Raw genomic sequence first — 16,242 nt, forward strand, 5'->3', positions numbered from 1 at the left:
CTTTGAGCAACCTGGTCTAGTGGAAGGTGTCCCTGCCCATGGCAGGGGGGGTGGAACTAGATGTTCTTTAAGGTCCATTCCAACCCAAACCATTCCATGATTCTATGATCAGCTGTAAGGAGCCTGGGGAGGTCCTATACACCATGCAGCACAACAGAGCAATGCAGACACGCAGGAGGACAACCCCAAATTCCCAACTAGCCGTACACTTCTTAGACATATCTCTGATCCCATTCCCCTCTCCCAGGGCTAATTTTTCAGATGCAGGCTTGGACAATAGCCACAGCAGCTCTCCTTAGCATGACTGCCAAGGCGAACTCTAAGACTTCCAACCATCCACTGCAATCCTTGCACTTGGGGGTGGCATCTCTAACCTGCTCTCCAAGGAAGAGAGCATCTGAGTTGCTATTTTAAGCATCAATACGCAGCTCAAAGCCATTTGTTCTCGACAGCCTTCAGCAACCAAGTTCAGAGCAAACAATATCGTGAGTGAGGATTTCCATCTCAGGTCTTACAGGTTTTACTTTAAAATCGCTATCCACAAAGGGAAAACTGTCTTACCTGTTTTCTTCATGAGACAGAATATCATCTATTTGAACATAGAGACCTTTTCTGAAGTTATTGGCCAGAATTTATCCTCAGATAATGGCCCAAACCAGGCCCCAAAGAGGATTTCTGGCTGCCCACGTAACAGCAGTTTCTCTTTTGCTCACTGTTCCTCATCTATTTCTCTAACAGGTCACAATGCTGTTCAATAATATGGTGAAAAAAACCAGCAGAGACTATTTACAAAAAACTGGTTTACACCTGAAGAACATGTTCCTGCTGCTCACCGCTCTGCGCTCGGTGGAAACCAGCACATGCAGCAGTGGGCAAACTCCCCACCCAAAAACTGCCCCTGGAACACCGACCAAAGTACACTTAAAACTGCAAAAAACAAGGTCAACTGGTGTCATCACCTGGTCCTGACACTTGTAGCTTTTACCTCCTTACAGGCTCTGGAAAAACACAAACGAGACAACATGTGCATTGTCCCCGTCTGATGAATTAAAGAACTGTGGTCTCCCACTGCTGTGAAAAATAACATGGCTGGGATGCGGGGGAGAGACCGAACAGCAGCTGCCCTTCTGTTCAAGTTCTGTATCGCATCTCTCAGAGAAGGGGATACATTTCCATAACTGTTAAAAAAGAAGAAAGCACCCACAGAGAACTCAACAGCAAACTTAACAGACTTGAGTAAACCAGAATTGCTTACAAACACTCATTTCATGTCTTAAAACTTGCTTCCAAATATTTGCTTAGTCATTAAGACATAAATCTTTAGCTACTCTCCCAAAAAAAGACTGCATATTCCTTATTTGAGCCAGGACACACTAATTCATCAACGTGCTTGGTTTTTAATAAAATTTACATTTAGAGATGAAAATGTTTCCTCAAACACATGTAAGATTTGCTGAAACTAACACTGCGTGAAAACCTATGTTTTTAAGTCAGGAGGGCACTGTCAGGTAGATCTGTTAGGAAGTTCAGAACCGAATCAAAGGTGCTACTTCTCGCACAAAGCCTACAATTAAACTTTCTTACGGTTCTTAAAGAAACCCGTGAAACCTTTTTGGCTGTAACATTCCAACTGCAGCATCTGACAGTAAAATATCGCATGTGGAGGAAGGAAATAAATAAAACTAATTATGGAAAACCACCACCTTCCTGGTGACTGTAAAGACGGAGTAAAGCAAAGAGCAAAACCAATGAAATACATCGATTTTAAGAAAACACCTCATATTTGATAAATGGTGTTCATTATTAACGGATAAGAGACTGACATCTAGGGCATAAAAGTAGGTCTAATTGTTCAAGGTGTAATGTAGAAGTTTATTAATGTATGTAACGATTCTTCTTTCACCTGTAAAAGAGGAGAGGGGAAACCGCAGCCATGTTAAAGGCTACACTGTGTATTGGAGGGAATGCATTTCCCTTCACACTCTGTGCCCATTAAGACAGTGAATAATGAATTTTAAAAGCATTTTCTTACTGCTTGTGTTATTTTATTAATAGCAGGTTTATTTTGGACAGAAATTCTAAAACCAAAACACTATCAAGAGAATAGGAATCACTCTTATTCCAGCATAACTGGTTTACATGATGAATGACATCCAGTGATCTTACTTCTGTGGCTTGACGCAGGGTTCACCTTGCATTACTAATTTATTGGTTTCCTCATCAGTGCAACTGGGAAACATGTAAATGTAGGCACCCCCAAAGGGCATACAGAAGTTAAGTTATTGTGTTTCCTTTATTAAAACAGCAGTTCATTTCAGGGGCAGAGGACCACAAATAAATAAAGACACTGGATACATAATCTGTTGTGGTTATATGAAACAAGGATGTTGAAATTAAGATTGCGATGTACTGGAAAAACACCATATGACTCCAATCAACAGCTGAGCCTGCAAGCTACAATTAACCCATCAGCATTATTTATTAAACTTTATGCAACTTCTGAGGTCCCTGAATGTCAGGCACGAGCTGAGAAATACGGCACGGATAGGGCTCGACTGCCCGAGAGAGGCAGAGCCATCAGTCAGCAGTGTCTGAGCGGCAGCCACGGCTACTTGGAGGCTTTTTCCGTAATGTTTGTCCCCGGGGTACCCCAGCTGCTCTGACAACAGCAGATTTAGCAAAGAGAGCAGGACCAGCAACAAAGCGAGAGACTCCAGACAGAGTGCTCAATACAAGACGGGCTTCAGCTACGTATCACTTTCTTCCTCCTCCAGTGTAGCGTGTCTGATCCTCTGCCCTGGCAGGGGTTCAGGAGCACGTCCCGGCTGCCGGAGGGAAGCAGGCGATGGAGGGTGCCTCTGCGGGGCACTGCCCAGCTCCATGCGTGGCACCGGGGGAGGTACAGCCCCAGCGCCCGCAGAAGTAGGGACCCAAGACACAGTTCTTGGCAGGGAACACACAGGGGGATCTTCCAGTTTAAGACCATGATGTATTTTTAGCCATCCCCGTTTCTCAGCCAGCCTGTATTTATGCAGTGGAAGCTCCCCTGCTCCTGTGTTAACAGCAGAGATGAAATGCAGAAGACTGAGAAGCCACACGTGGGATTTGGAAGACCCAACTCCGAAGCGCACGGCCAGACCCCAGGTAAGGTGGGCAGACAGTGAGCTACGTGGGTTTTCATCAAATTCTCCAAAGCTGGAGGGAAAAACGTAGCACATGAATCAGCAATTCTTCACCTTGAGATGCAAAGGAAGAGAGTCCAAACACACCAGTAGGAAACAATAGGGAGCAGAGTTAAACCATGAATCACTAAGAAAAAGACTGCCTAAAAAATAGCTTTACTTGGCATTATCCCAAGCAACTTCTAAGGTCAGCCTGCACATCATCACTTGTGTCACCTTTTTACATGAGGTCTTCCAAGCAGCAAAAGGAAGAAAGAAAATAACCCAAGTGAGAAGTGGGACAAGACCACACCTAATTCATTAGATTTTGAAGTGATGCATCCTTTAAAAGGTTATGTTCCAGCGATTTACAGTATCAGATTGAGATTAACACATGCAAAAACGGCACTAGCAACAATACTCAAGCCAAAAAAGCAATTCAGTGAATTACAGTCAGTCCCTCTAAATCCCCACAGCCGCTGCAGAAGGACAGAGCCTCCTCTTCCCCTCCCAGCCTGGGTACGGACCTGTCACATCGCTCCTATCAGGCAGCGGTGTCTCATTAGTGGGTGTGTTGATTTCTAAATACCTCTTTATTCATCCTATCAGGAACCTTGTGCAAGCCAATACTGAAGTACTAGGCATATGCAAACAGCAATTAAGAGAGGCCCGTGTGTTACTACAAAATGTCGCTTAACTGGAAACCCTGAGCTTGGGGACTAACTAAATTAACACTGTTCTGTCCCCAGTAATGTTAAAATACCTCGATAGTTTCCATATGCTCAGTGATGTTGTGCTAGAAATGTGCTAGTTTTATTTGACTCTAGCCAATAGATATTTCAATTGGATGTTATTACTCACGTCAGAAAGCTGCCCTATACTAAGTATTTTATAGACACTTGACACATCTGCCAAATTCACAGCATCCAAATGTATTTTTAATGTTACAAATTGGGCTGTGGTCAGGATGCTGAGAATTTAATGCTCCTGGATCAGTCCCCACTCTTGAATACAGAGCATTAATGCTTCTTTCATTTGCTGCCACACTTACAACCCAGATCAATGAAAATCTAGACCATGACTAAAAATAAGTTCCCATCCTCAATTCTCCAAGGAGTCTCAGCTGCAGAGATTTCAAATAAACCCTTGCACGCTGTGACCAGCCTAACAATTTCTGCCACTAAAACCCTCACACAAATGAGTCCCTCCAGATTGAGAAAGGGTGGAAATATACTTTGATTCTCAGTCCGAGAATTATTTCATTTTAGAGAAGACATTTAAGTTTTACAGCCAGGGATAAACCACTGCAGCTGAAGCAGAGAGGGCTGGTCTGTCAGAGCAGGGCAACATTGCATCGCAGCTGTGCCAGCTAATTTCCCTGAGCAGACAAACCTGAAGGGCTTATCACACTTGGTTTTGATTTTAGCAGATTTCTACCCTAGGAATTCATCAAACACTACGTAACTACTACCATTGTCACTAAAGAATAGAGTTTTCTGTCATCAGCTCCAGTCCTAACCACTAAGGCTGCACTGGACACTTTAAATCAACAAAGCAGATTACGTTCAACACTGCACCAAGCTTAAAATTGCTACTATTGCCCCTTCATTTAACCTCCCAAATCATGCTGAGAAATCAAACCCCACGTTCTGAATAGCTGCACAAACACTGACAGACACAGAGGGTGAAGCGAGAGGCGATTTCCAGGTTTGCTGGCTGAAACCTTGCAGCTTAACTCCCGAACTGCACCCCTGTGCCAGTCCAACACCCTTCCGAGCTGTCATTTTTCATTGCATTGCCCAGCCCTGCACACCAGTGCCTGCACCATGAAGAAAGGTGGTGATGTGCTGTAAGTGACAGTGGTTTTAGTGGTCGTGCTCCGGTGAGTAATTTTACACAAGTTTTACAGTCATGCATCTAATTTGCACCAGGGTGGCATGGCCATTTAAACATTAATTGTGTGAGTTGCACAACCCTCTAGCAAAGCCTTTAGCTTCATCATGTTCAGACTTCATGGTGGGTTAGTACAGCTTTGTCACACGGCTCTACCTTGGCAGGTGAACGGCCACAGCCTTCCCCCACGCCCTGCCCTGCTCAACACGTTAAACACTATTATCACGTAGGAAAAACTCCCCCGTGCAGACACTTATTATTTCCCTTATCATTCTTCTTTATTTCAGATTAGCAAAGCTGTGAGTCTCTGCCCTTCACATCATTTCTGTTTACACCCTGATTGCAGCTGTTTACTGCACCTCCCTGCGCCCATGAGACACCTCGGCTTGCAGGACCTCTCCTCCAGCGCCGAGTAACTGACTGCCCTCGGCTGCTGCAGGCAGCGACGCACACCCGCTCCTTCGCTCACCCTCCACACCAGCACCAAGCTGCCTGGTTTTCTTTGATCGGGAGCACTGCACACTAAATTTGCCCAGGAGGTCTGCACATGACTGAGGAATTCCAGTCGATTTGTCTGCTGACGAGTTTGCATGCTGCAGGCAGCGTTTCGATCATATTTGCAATATCAGAGCCATGCTTGACTTACGTGGGGGCAAGTTTAGCAACTACTCAAGTTGCATCAGATTTTGCAAGATGAATTCATGTTCAGGTTGAGACCTTAGAGGCAAAATACAGGTGAGAGGAATGGACAATCATACCATGAACCCTCCAAGTAGGGATTTCTAAGTGGAAATGCTGACAGTTCACCTGCCATAAGCACGGAAGCAACACAGCTGGAATAAACATTACTACACACCAAAAATGTGAGATGACAACAAAAAAAAGAGAAAGAAAGGAAAAAAATTGAGATCCACAGGAAGACAAAATCTCCTGCCTGTTGTCAGGATTTCTAGTTTCAGGCTGGGCTCTTGCTTTGTTGGCGTCAAAACCAAACAGCACTGGCTGTGGAACAGCCCGGTCTTATTTTGCAACTTGCACTGCCTTCAACGCCACCAGCAAGAAAGCGTGCCTTTTGCCAGCACAAACCACCACCTGGTTTCCAGCCTCAGGCTGCAGGACAGCGACAGGGTGCGTCCACCGCCTTTCCATACAAAAACACAAGGCAAGGTCAAGCTCGGACTTGCTTCTACCTCGAACCAGGCTTTGCAGCAGATGGCAAAAGTTATGCCTGACCTCTTCATACAGTTGCAGATGCCAGTTTTCATGGCCAGTAGCCAGAAGGATAATAAACAGCACTATTTCTTCTTGGCATGCCATTCACCTGAAACCCTTTTCAATAAACATGTTCTAGGCTAGAAAAAGCTCACTGTGTCTCTTAGATGGGAAGGACATTGTCCAACTGTCATAATTCACTAGGGAAAAGACTCTAAATGAAACTCACTTTTGATTTATTTTGGCAGCTCAACTTCTGTTTATTATTCATTGGTTACAAAAGAGTATTATGGGACTTTAATCACTCAACTGGAGTCTAACAGAATCTGTGGCATGACCTTTTTTTTTTTAAATATATAAAACTACACAGCTTAAGACACAATATTTAACCCTCATCCATTCACCATCTTAAAACGTATTGAAATCTAACTCTAGTCCGTTCATATTTCAGAATAATGACCCATTCATCAAAAAACCAGGAGACAAAGCTTAGCCATGCAGGAGAGAATGAATACAATTGAAAGATGGTGCCTACAGCATCAGGGATTGTGACACAAAAAAGCCCCCAAATATTTTATAGACTTAGGCTTAATTGTTATTAAGAGCTTACGGTGATTTTCCTCATCTGCTTTTAAGACTCAGGCAGAGGCAGCCAATGCTGTCCCAGCAGCAGAGGCACATCAACCCCAACCATGTGAGCCGAACCTGGGCGCTGCAGCCAAGCAAGCAGCGTACAATTTGATGTTTGGAAGTGAGCATATATTTAAATAAATAAATTAAAAAATGAAATCAAAGTGCCTACGGTAGGAGATCTGAAAGCACTGACTACCTTAGTTTAGCATGAAACACAACCTGCAGTCAAAAAAGCCACCTCCACACAAACAGGTGGAGGTAAGAAGAGAGGCTGAAGCAACAGTGCTGCTTATTAAGCCTGTTTATGCAAACAGTGCACAAAATCACCTCCCTGCCTGCCAGGCTGACACTGCCTGTACCCCAGCACTCGCAAAGCTGCGGAGAGGACAAGCCGCTGACTCCAGCAACACCTTCCGCCAGCTGCCCTGCAGCTCAGGACACCGCTAGCTAAACGGGCACTCAAGTAGCCGGGATGACCCCATCAGCAGGGGAGTACCATACTCCCCACAGCTCTCTGCCACATGCAGCACCTGCATCACTCTCTTCTGCTCACCGTCCATCTTCATCTCTTTCTTCCTCCCTATATTGATTCTGCAAAGTGTTTCCTGATCTCTATTTAAAGAAGAAAGAAAAAAAAAAAGTATTTCACGTACTTCCATTTATGAGCTTGTCAAACCCAATAACCTGTGGGCTTTTTTCTATGCCAGACACATCCTCCTCCTTCCACAGGCTTAAACACTGCCAGAGACTGCGGCACACACACAGGGCAGGGCAGGCAGTCTGAGCCTCCCCACAGCTGCAGAGTTGAGACATTTATTTTTACATGCAACGAGAAAGGACAGCACTGGTTACCAAAGGATGGGACGGCTAATTGAGCTGTCTACTGCTGTGCTGGGTTCAGGCTGGGCAGCAAGAATATATTTGTATTCTTTAACCACAGCAGCTGCCATCTCTTTTCTTGCACTGCTGTAGTTATGAAAAAAAATACATTACTGTTCTCACGGAGCAAAGAAGCAGGAGCCAACCAAAGCAATCCGTTATCAACCAGTATCTTCAGCCATGAGAAACATACAAAGCTTTTCCCAGCCCAGAAAACATCCCTTTTCTCTTCTTGTTAACACTTAACTTTGTTCTAGCACTAATTGAGCCAGACCCTAATACAGTAGGAGATACTAAGCGATAAACCAATCTTTTCTTTATAACACAGTACTTATCATTCAATTGCAGTCATTTACCTTATGCACGTGTGTGCACAGGGCAGGAAGGGAAAGATGGACCAGAAATAACAGAAAGAAACATATTTTTTAGATTCAAACTATAAAGCCATAAATCTTGGAATTCCTCTTGAATTCTTGATTCTTTCGGAAATAGATTTTGTACAAAGCTGCCTCACCTTTACTGCCCCGGGCACCCCGTCCTGGTTACAGAGATACTGTCGAGGGTTAAACTAGACTGCAAACGCAGAGGCTACTTTATTACAAGGACAAAAGCCTGATAGGTGAAGCAGCTTCAGCCAACCAACCAGTAAAGGCATGTCAGCAACTGTCAAAAAAATTACAGCCAGTCCATGCAGAAGGTTTAGCAATAAACACAACTAAAGAGTGACAAATAAAAATGTACGGAGTGCGTTAAACGCTCAGTGGAAAAATCTATGGGAACTTTTTATACTACACCCTAGGGCAGAGAGGAAATTATGCCACAACTGGACTGCAGCTCTTAGCAAGGTCAGCCCAGACTCCAGTTCAGCAGCAGCTCTGAGAAAAACCTTACAGAGGAAAAATCGGATAGCACTGGCTCCCCAGAAACTGCAGGCGCAGCTTGAACTGCATATTGTTACAACTGAACCACAGCAGCTCCTGCATTCCCAGCCTCTCCCAAGGCATCTGAAATAGCCCAAGTCTGGGACTCCCAAGGAAAATTTTGTTACGCCCTGCAGAGGAATGTTCCACCCACGACTGTTGTTTCCTCCCATAAAAGGATCATTAGTGAGATAATTTCTGAAGTTCATGGTATTGTCTACAGATTTTACTGAAATATCGCACCAGGAAGGGGAAGCCAAATGAGCCAGACTATTTTAAGGCTTTTGCATTTGGAGGAAATTCTAGGGCAAAATTTCAAAAAGGCAGATGCTTTGAACTGGGAAACGTTATGCTTTGTGGAGAAGGGAGCATTCCTGTCTTTAGAGCTGCTTAAAAAACTCTTTTGGGGCCACATCGATTTGATCGACTTTATTTTTGGATTTAGAATCTGCTTTTTCAGACACCTAACTACTATTTTATATGAACATGTGTATGTGATCAAGACTATTTGGGAAACAGTTTAAAAGTTAAAGACTGACTATAAAAAGCTACTCTTACTTCCTTCTCATACCTACAATTCACCTCAAAGACCTGCTCAATCATCTTGGCACCCAGGTGGAGCACAGAAGTGTTATCCCCATCGTCACCACTGCCACATTACCAGCCAGACAGGAGAGGAGACTCGATCACAGGGAGTACAGTGGCTGGATCTGCAATTAGGATTTTGAACTTGCTATCCCTAAGGTCTTCTCTTCCTTAAGGAGCACAGAGAGCACATTCCCGTAGCTGCATACTGCATATTCCCCACTGGGTCTGACTGGGATTTAGATCGCTCTATCTGGGAGAATAACATGCAGCACTATTCAGACACGTCTCCGCTGGCAGCACTCCCTCACCAGCAATGATCAGTAGAACGTTACCCTGGTCTCAAAAACAAGGCTGGGCTCCCCTCTCCTGGACAGCCGCAAAGGTGCAGCTCTCAACAAGGCTCAGTAAAGCACTGCTCCTCCACACAAGAGGGAAAGCTGCTTTGCTGGGCTCAGTTGGTAAATGACCCCTTCCCCAAAAAGAAAGCAAGCTGTTAAAGGCTAAATACCCTTCGTTCGTCTTCTAGGAACCTGCCTGGTATCACTGGTCTTCAAAAACGCTACCAAAAACCAGAGATTAGATAGGTTGATGGCAGGTCCCACGTCCCAGTCATTTGGGCAGCACTTGAACCAACAGCCTACATGAGATTCCCAAGCCCGTGTTTGGCAGTTAATGTTGACGGGAAATGGAAAAGCCAAAGACGAGCTTCCTGAATCAGCTTCTGCACCCACGGCACTCAGTGCTCCCTCGCCTGCAAGGTGAGGGGATGGCAACCGCTCATGTGTGCGGTTCTGCCTCCCCACGCAAAGCCGAGGCAGGCAGGGCACAGCTAACATAGACAACTGAGAGCAGGGGCTCAGCAGGGAAACCCCTCCTCTTGCTTTGACTTAAACAAGAACTTTTTTTAATTCTACCACTGCATCTGAGGTTTATGTTTCCTTTGGAAGGAAGTCAGAGATCAAAAGGATGTTTATGAAAACTATTATTTACCCTCCAGACAAGAACAGCTCCTCTAGCTCTGATACCATGCAGTCAGGCAATTCTGGCAAATGCTGATTACAGCTTGCATCGTGAGTTGTTAGGAGAGAATGTGACTGAAGACAAGAGGCTTTTGCAAAACACCTTCCAGGTCCAATCTTGCAATAAATACACAAGATCCTGAGCTCCCACTGAAATTCAAGCAGCTGCAACATCAGAGTTCATATGCATTTTTATTTACACGCATGCACTTTCAAGCACACGATGGATTGCATCATTCTTCTCAGTGTGTTAAGGGATGGAAATATGTCAAAAAGACAAGAATGGCTTTTTCAAAAGCTAGTCTGCTACAAGTACTGCATACTACAGGCTACAGGCATCTCATATGGTAAGAAAGAGTTATAAATAGGAAAAGGTATCTGAAGATTAAACTTTTCGCTGTGGCTGGTTTTAAGCTTTGTTTCAAACCTATTGCAAAAGCTAGTTGCCAACTGTTTCTTTATTAATCAAGGGTGGTTTGCAATTGTGGTTAGTATGACAAAACGCAGTAACGATCTTCAGCCTGGGCTTCACAGGATGACACTATCTATCCGTGTGTATGCTTCAATCAAATTTTGCAGCGAAATATTGGTCTTGAGGATACAAATTTCCTACAAATTTAATAAGAATAGGAGATCAGTAGAAGAAAGAAACTAATTTTATTGTGGGACCAAACTACAAACTACTATCAGACAAGGTACATAAGCAAAAAAGCCCCTTTCAGTAGCACTGACTCCCTTCCTAGCAGAGCACTGACTTGTCTTAAAGGCACCTTGCTTTCAGTTGTTTCAAAAGAATTTCTTACCATACGTTGGAAAATGAAACCCTCCCTCTCCAAGTGGGAGAAGCCAGGCCTCTTGCTCTATAAAAAGTTAACATTTCTAAGTGTCCTTCATTCCACTGAGAACATGCTGGTAAAACAAAGGCACTCTTCAGCACAGGAACAGGCAGCTGAAAATGAAAAGCAAGGTTTTCGCCCCCACAATCGGGTATCAACAGAGTGGTCATGTGAAAAAGGCTGCCTCACTCCCCCAGCTAGCGCACAGGATAAACTACTCGGCAAAAGTAGTGCAAGGGGTGACAGAACAGCAAATGTTTCTTCTAGGTTTCCTCTGTCTGGTTCTGGGGAGCCAAATACAAAATTCAAACTGAAATGCAATTCAAGCATTCCCCAGCACCGTAAGATGACCTCTTCCACTGCGGGTCCCTCCGACCAGCTAACATGCAAGGCCTGAGCTTGCTGACGCTTCTTTACTGCTTTAAACTTCGAGACCCAGCCAAGTCCTGCCACTCTAACAGTCTGGTTCCAGCAGAATGAAATGCACATACAAGTGTGAAATAGTGGACTTGGATTAGAAGCGCAGAAAGAAAAAGCTCACAGCATTTCAGATTCAAACAATTTTTCTTACCAGAAAACTAACACTTTCAAAAATTGAATGGTTTCGGTATTTGTTAGGATCTCTTAAAGTAAGAAACAACTGTTACGCTTCTGGGAGACTGTCTGGCCTTAGCTCATGCAGTCCGTGCAACTGCAAGCTCTGGCGTGTGTCTTAAAGTCTGCTTCTACCTTGCAAAGCAGCAAAGTGAGGGAAAATGGGAAAATTCACAGCTAAATACAGGAATATTTGTGACTAACTGCAGCTCCAGGCCACTTGAAAGATGCCCCGCACACACACGCCACATACACATGCATGTTTGAAGGTTTTTACTTGGACAGGAGTTTAACTGGTTCCTTTACAATCAAACTAAATGAAGGGCTGCACAGACAGATCTGCCTCCCCAGTACTTCAAGCAGGATACTGTCCAAATCCGTCTGTACATGCTTTGGAGAACTTCAAAGGAATTAAAGAGTGAGCAAGCACAGACATAAGGCAAAGCTCTAAACAAAGCTTGCCGAATCTCCTTAGCACAGAGACTCTTTTGTTATCTTGCAAGCACAGCTGACCGCAGCACTGCTTTTGTTCAGCTCTCACCACGTTCATCCTTTGGACCTGCAAGTCCCGAGGCACTCGGGGCAATTCTCACCCACAGCTCTTCTCGATCCCACTTTTTTGTGGTCTTCTCTGAACATCACTTCGAATGGGCCCAAAAGGCTACAACAGCACCAGCTTTCCAATCATACCCAAACTCTCCAAGTACTGCACTAGTTTCCACTCCCTCCTCCGTTTCTGTAATTGCCTCCCCACACGATTTCTTGTTTCATCCCTGCGCAGTGATTACAGGCAGCACCACTCCCACATATACCACGTCCCAAGCACATCCCCAGTTTAATAGCAGTACTCAGGCAACCATGCAAGCATTAAACTAGTTCTGCTAGGAGAGGTAAGCATTTTTTTGAAAGCAATACAAAGGCATAGATAAGTTAAATAATTCACTCAAGGCCACGGACTCTGTGGTAGAGGTAGGATTAGAAATATAGACCAATGGCTACTGCAGCAAGAAGTGGAAAATACAGCCAGTCATGCTGGTGAGGGAATGACTACCCCATCCCAGCAAACTAGTCTGAAATCTGGTATTAAAAAGATGAGTCAGTGTCGACACTGAGGAAAGCAGCATGACCGAAGATTCAAGGCATTAATGTTCCTGGTCTAAAACAGAACAGACACAGGAAATAAAGCAGCACTGAGTGATACCTCAAAATCAGATAACACGTGGACCAAGCTCAGCGCTCACAAACACTGCAGCCATGGCCGTGCTCTTCAATACTGTACTCTGAGCAAACACATCTGTCAAGCAAAAGACAAGTGAAAACCTGATAGCTGAGTAAGACATGCAAGGTGAACTGGCAGTCAGTCATCAGGCTTAGTCAATAGCAACTCAGGATACTTCAGCAAACAACCTAGTTAAAAGACCAAATATCCTTTTATTGATCCTTACTCAGTAGCAAATGTGCTTGTACCTATTGAAGCTAATGATAAAATGAACAGGATTAAGAGTGGCACAACCGCAAGCCTCCTGGTTTTGCTTTTGATTTTTAAATCAATTTCTCATTCACTTCCCTTTGGAGGGTGATCAGAAAGCAGGCTAGAACAGCTGTTCAGTGAGCAGCTCGCAAAATCATTAGTGGAAGAGACAGCTCCCTAATAATGAGAGCGGCATTACCTCGGCATTACCGGAGATGAGATGCACGTACCTGCCTGCCATCCTGTCCCACGTTGGTCTGTCCTCTCACTACAGTTCGAATGTTGTCATCCAACCTCCTGGAGAAAAGAATCTATAATGTCAAACTCATTCTCTACATGCCTGACCCAAACAATTGTGGGAACCTTGAGAGCTACAGAACAGATTTAAAATAAAAAAGCTGGTGCTACCAAGGCTAAACTCACTTTTTTTCCCCTCTCTCTCTGTAGGACATCGCTATCTTACATAATTTAAAACTCCTGTTGCAAAAATGAAAATCCATTTCCTAATTTAATCAGGGCTTTTTGCATTTCTCTTCCCTTAAGCAATATTGTCAGTTTTCCCTTGTCCGTTTTTCATTTCCACTTTCCACATATTAAAGTGCTGTCTCAATCATTTCAGGTTGGTAATGCCAGACTGCACAGAAAATTTAAGTATTTCCTGCACACTTATATTTATTTTGTACTTTTAGTACCAATAATGACAATAAAAAAAATACAAAATGAGAGGTTTTACAATTGCGATTTTGAACTCAAACAGAATAAATTTTCAGCAACCAAATCTTCTGGGTAGTTTGTTCTCTCAGCCTTCAGACTGTACTAAAATTTGGTACTTGTTGATTCTTAGGTCATTGTTTTTTTTCAAAGCTCTACTTTGCAACCCATCAGCTAAAATAACCTGAAAGGCATGTATTATACAATAGGGGCAAAGTATAAAAAAGAATTATAATTACAGGGAGTCATTTTTGTCTCTGTCCCGCTATTGGACTTGAGACTGACTCTGTTCATGCCTTTTAAGCAAATTAATTCCCATCAGCTACAGTGCAAAGGCTATATTTATGAAGCCTTGGTGACAACCAGACTACTTGCCACCTGAGATGCAATGAAATGGAGAAACATTTACCTTATTTTCAATCTGATTTTGTTCACAACTTCATCGATGTTTGCCAAAGACTACAACATGAAAAAACAAAGAAAAGTGAAATGGGGAACCTTTTACTGCAACACACATCAGCTGTGATACCTAACACTTCCTCATGCGTGGCACTTTACAAAGAGGAGAGCAATGACACCGTTTTACAGATGGAGGAACTGAGACACACGGCAACTTAGCTGCTCCTCAGGTCACATAATGAAGAGCAGCAAAAGACACGGCAGGCCAGGGTGCAGCCCCGCAGGTCCCAGAGGCTCCCCGTTTCCCACCCAGCCCTGAGCAAGCAGGGTGCCCTGAGCCCTGCCTCGTCAGCAGAACTGCTCCCAAAACGCCGTGGTGACAGTGACCTCCAGTGGGCAATGGGGACAGAGCCTTCGTCTTTCCTGGGCAGAGACCCTCCCGCAGAGCCTGGACACTCAGCAGCACGTGGGATGGAGGAGGCCTGGCTGCTGCCGGAGCTGTAGTGGGGTTATTGCAGGGGAAATAGCTCTCCACTACTGGCAACGGGAAAAAAGCCAAGCCAGCACCACTAGCAAACTAACTAGAAACAGCTGAAAGCCAAAAAAGCCAGTGCTGCAGAGGATCTTAAACACAGTAAATGTTGGAGCTGCCTCACAAGCCAATCTTCAGCTGCAGAAACACCTCCTTTTTGCAATAGCTTAGTCCAAAACTGCCCCTGGGGCTGATTTGGGGAAGACAAAGTACAGATATGAGCCCACGGCAATCTCATTCTTTACATATCAAAAAACCCAATAGGTTTCAAACATGGATGACTCTCTAGTGACACTTCACAGGCAACACCTGCCTTATTGGGCTGAAACCCCTGAGGATTTACCAAAGATTAATAGACAGCAAGTTATGAAATCTACTGCACGAGAAAGCTCTATATAGAAAATGAATTTATTTCTACAGATCAAAACAGGACTTTTACTGCAGCAAGCACTTTGGGTGGAAAGAAACTACATAATGACACTGAACCTCCTGAGATGCGAATTTAAGAACTGATTATTGTTATAGTCTTACTACCTGTGCTACTGTTTAAAAGAAGAGGCTTGGGTACAGGTTTAAACATGCCTTCAGTCACGTACTATCAGGTTACCCCTCGCACTGAGAGGGCCATAACACAAGCACTACTTACTTGCTCAGTGGGAAAGAGAGTATTAATATACTCCACAGCGTTGAAATCTGCTCTGTCCAGTGGATCTTGGCTGGGAAATACCTGAAGAGAGGGAGAAAAACAAATACAATCAACAATATTTAATTTACACAGTATCTACTGCTTTTAATTACTTCAGCACCCATTTCTGATTGTGTTTCACAGCATTGTTCCAACAAGCACGCACAGAAAGCGATCAGGCCTCTGCCCAGGAGTAAAGCAGCTACGTGCCCTGGAGGTCTCTGGCCCACTAAAATTCCTGTGGATATCAGCCTGGATAAATACAGATAATATACATGCAAGCTTCCACGTACAGCCCCAGCACAATCAATCACGTGCAAGGAATTCCCAAGACACACAAGCCATTAATTATGCATCTCAAACCATTCTGATGCTTCTGCTGTTGTTTGGAAATGAACCCCCTGCCGAGGCATTGCCCTTATCTTTGCCTGGGCTTTGCAAGGCCCCGTGGTGAGAGACAGAGGATTTGCTTTTCACAGCTGCATAATAGGAAACATGATGAATTAAGAAATGGTTGTACAAGCTCTCTGGAGACTTGGGTTTGCCACTTTCACATGAAAAAAGAGGGAGAGAAACAGAATCTGCTGAATGATTCTTCCTACCCGCGGGAAAGGGAAAAGAGCAGCTGTGGTGCAAACAGATCTCATCTCTCCTCAGAAGTAGCTCAAATGACGCAAACGCAGCTGCCAGGCTTTGCTTTTTGTCCCCA

General features: G+C 44.2%; 1 protein-coding gene across 1 annotated transcript in view; it reads right to left on the reverse strand.

Annotated features, from left to right (window-relative positions):
- The window catches only part of VPS53 (vacuolar protein sorting 53 homolog (S. cerevisiae)), a gene marked incomplete at its 5' end in the record, with an annotated part of 64,573 nt that extends 48,998 nt beyond the window's left edge, over window positions 1-15,575 (reverse strand). Inside the window, 3 exons of the mRNA XM_009585055.1 lie at window positions 13,437-13,503; window positions 14,327-14,376; window positions 15,495-15,575. Coding sequence (XP_009583350.1) covers window positions 13,437-13,503; window positions 14,327-14,376; window positions 15,495-15,575 — 198 coding nt within the window. The remainder of the gene's footprint in view (window positions 1-13,436; window positions 13,504-14,326; window positions 14,377-15,494) is intronic.
- Between the last annotated feature and the right edge of the window lie 667 nt (window positions 15,576-16,242).

Source organism: Fulmarus glacialis, unplaced genomic scaffold (assembly GCF_000690835.1).
Source record: "Fulmarus glacialis isolate BGI_N327 unplaced genomic scaffold, ASM69083v1 scaffold15659, whole genome shotgun sequence".
In the NCBI taxonomy this organism is placed as follows: Eukaryota; Metazoa; Chordata; class Aves; order Procellariiformes; family Procellariidae; genus Fulmarus; species Fulmarus glacialis.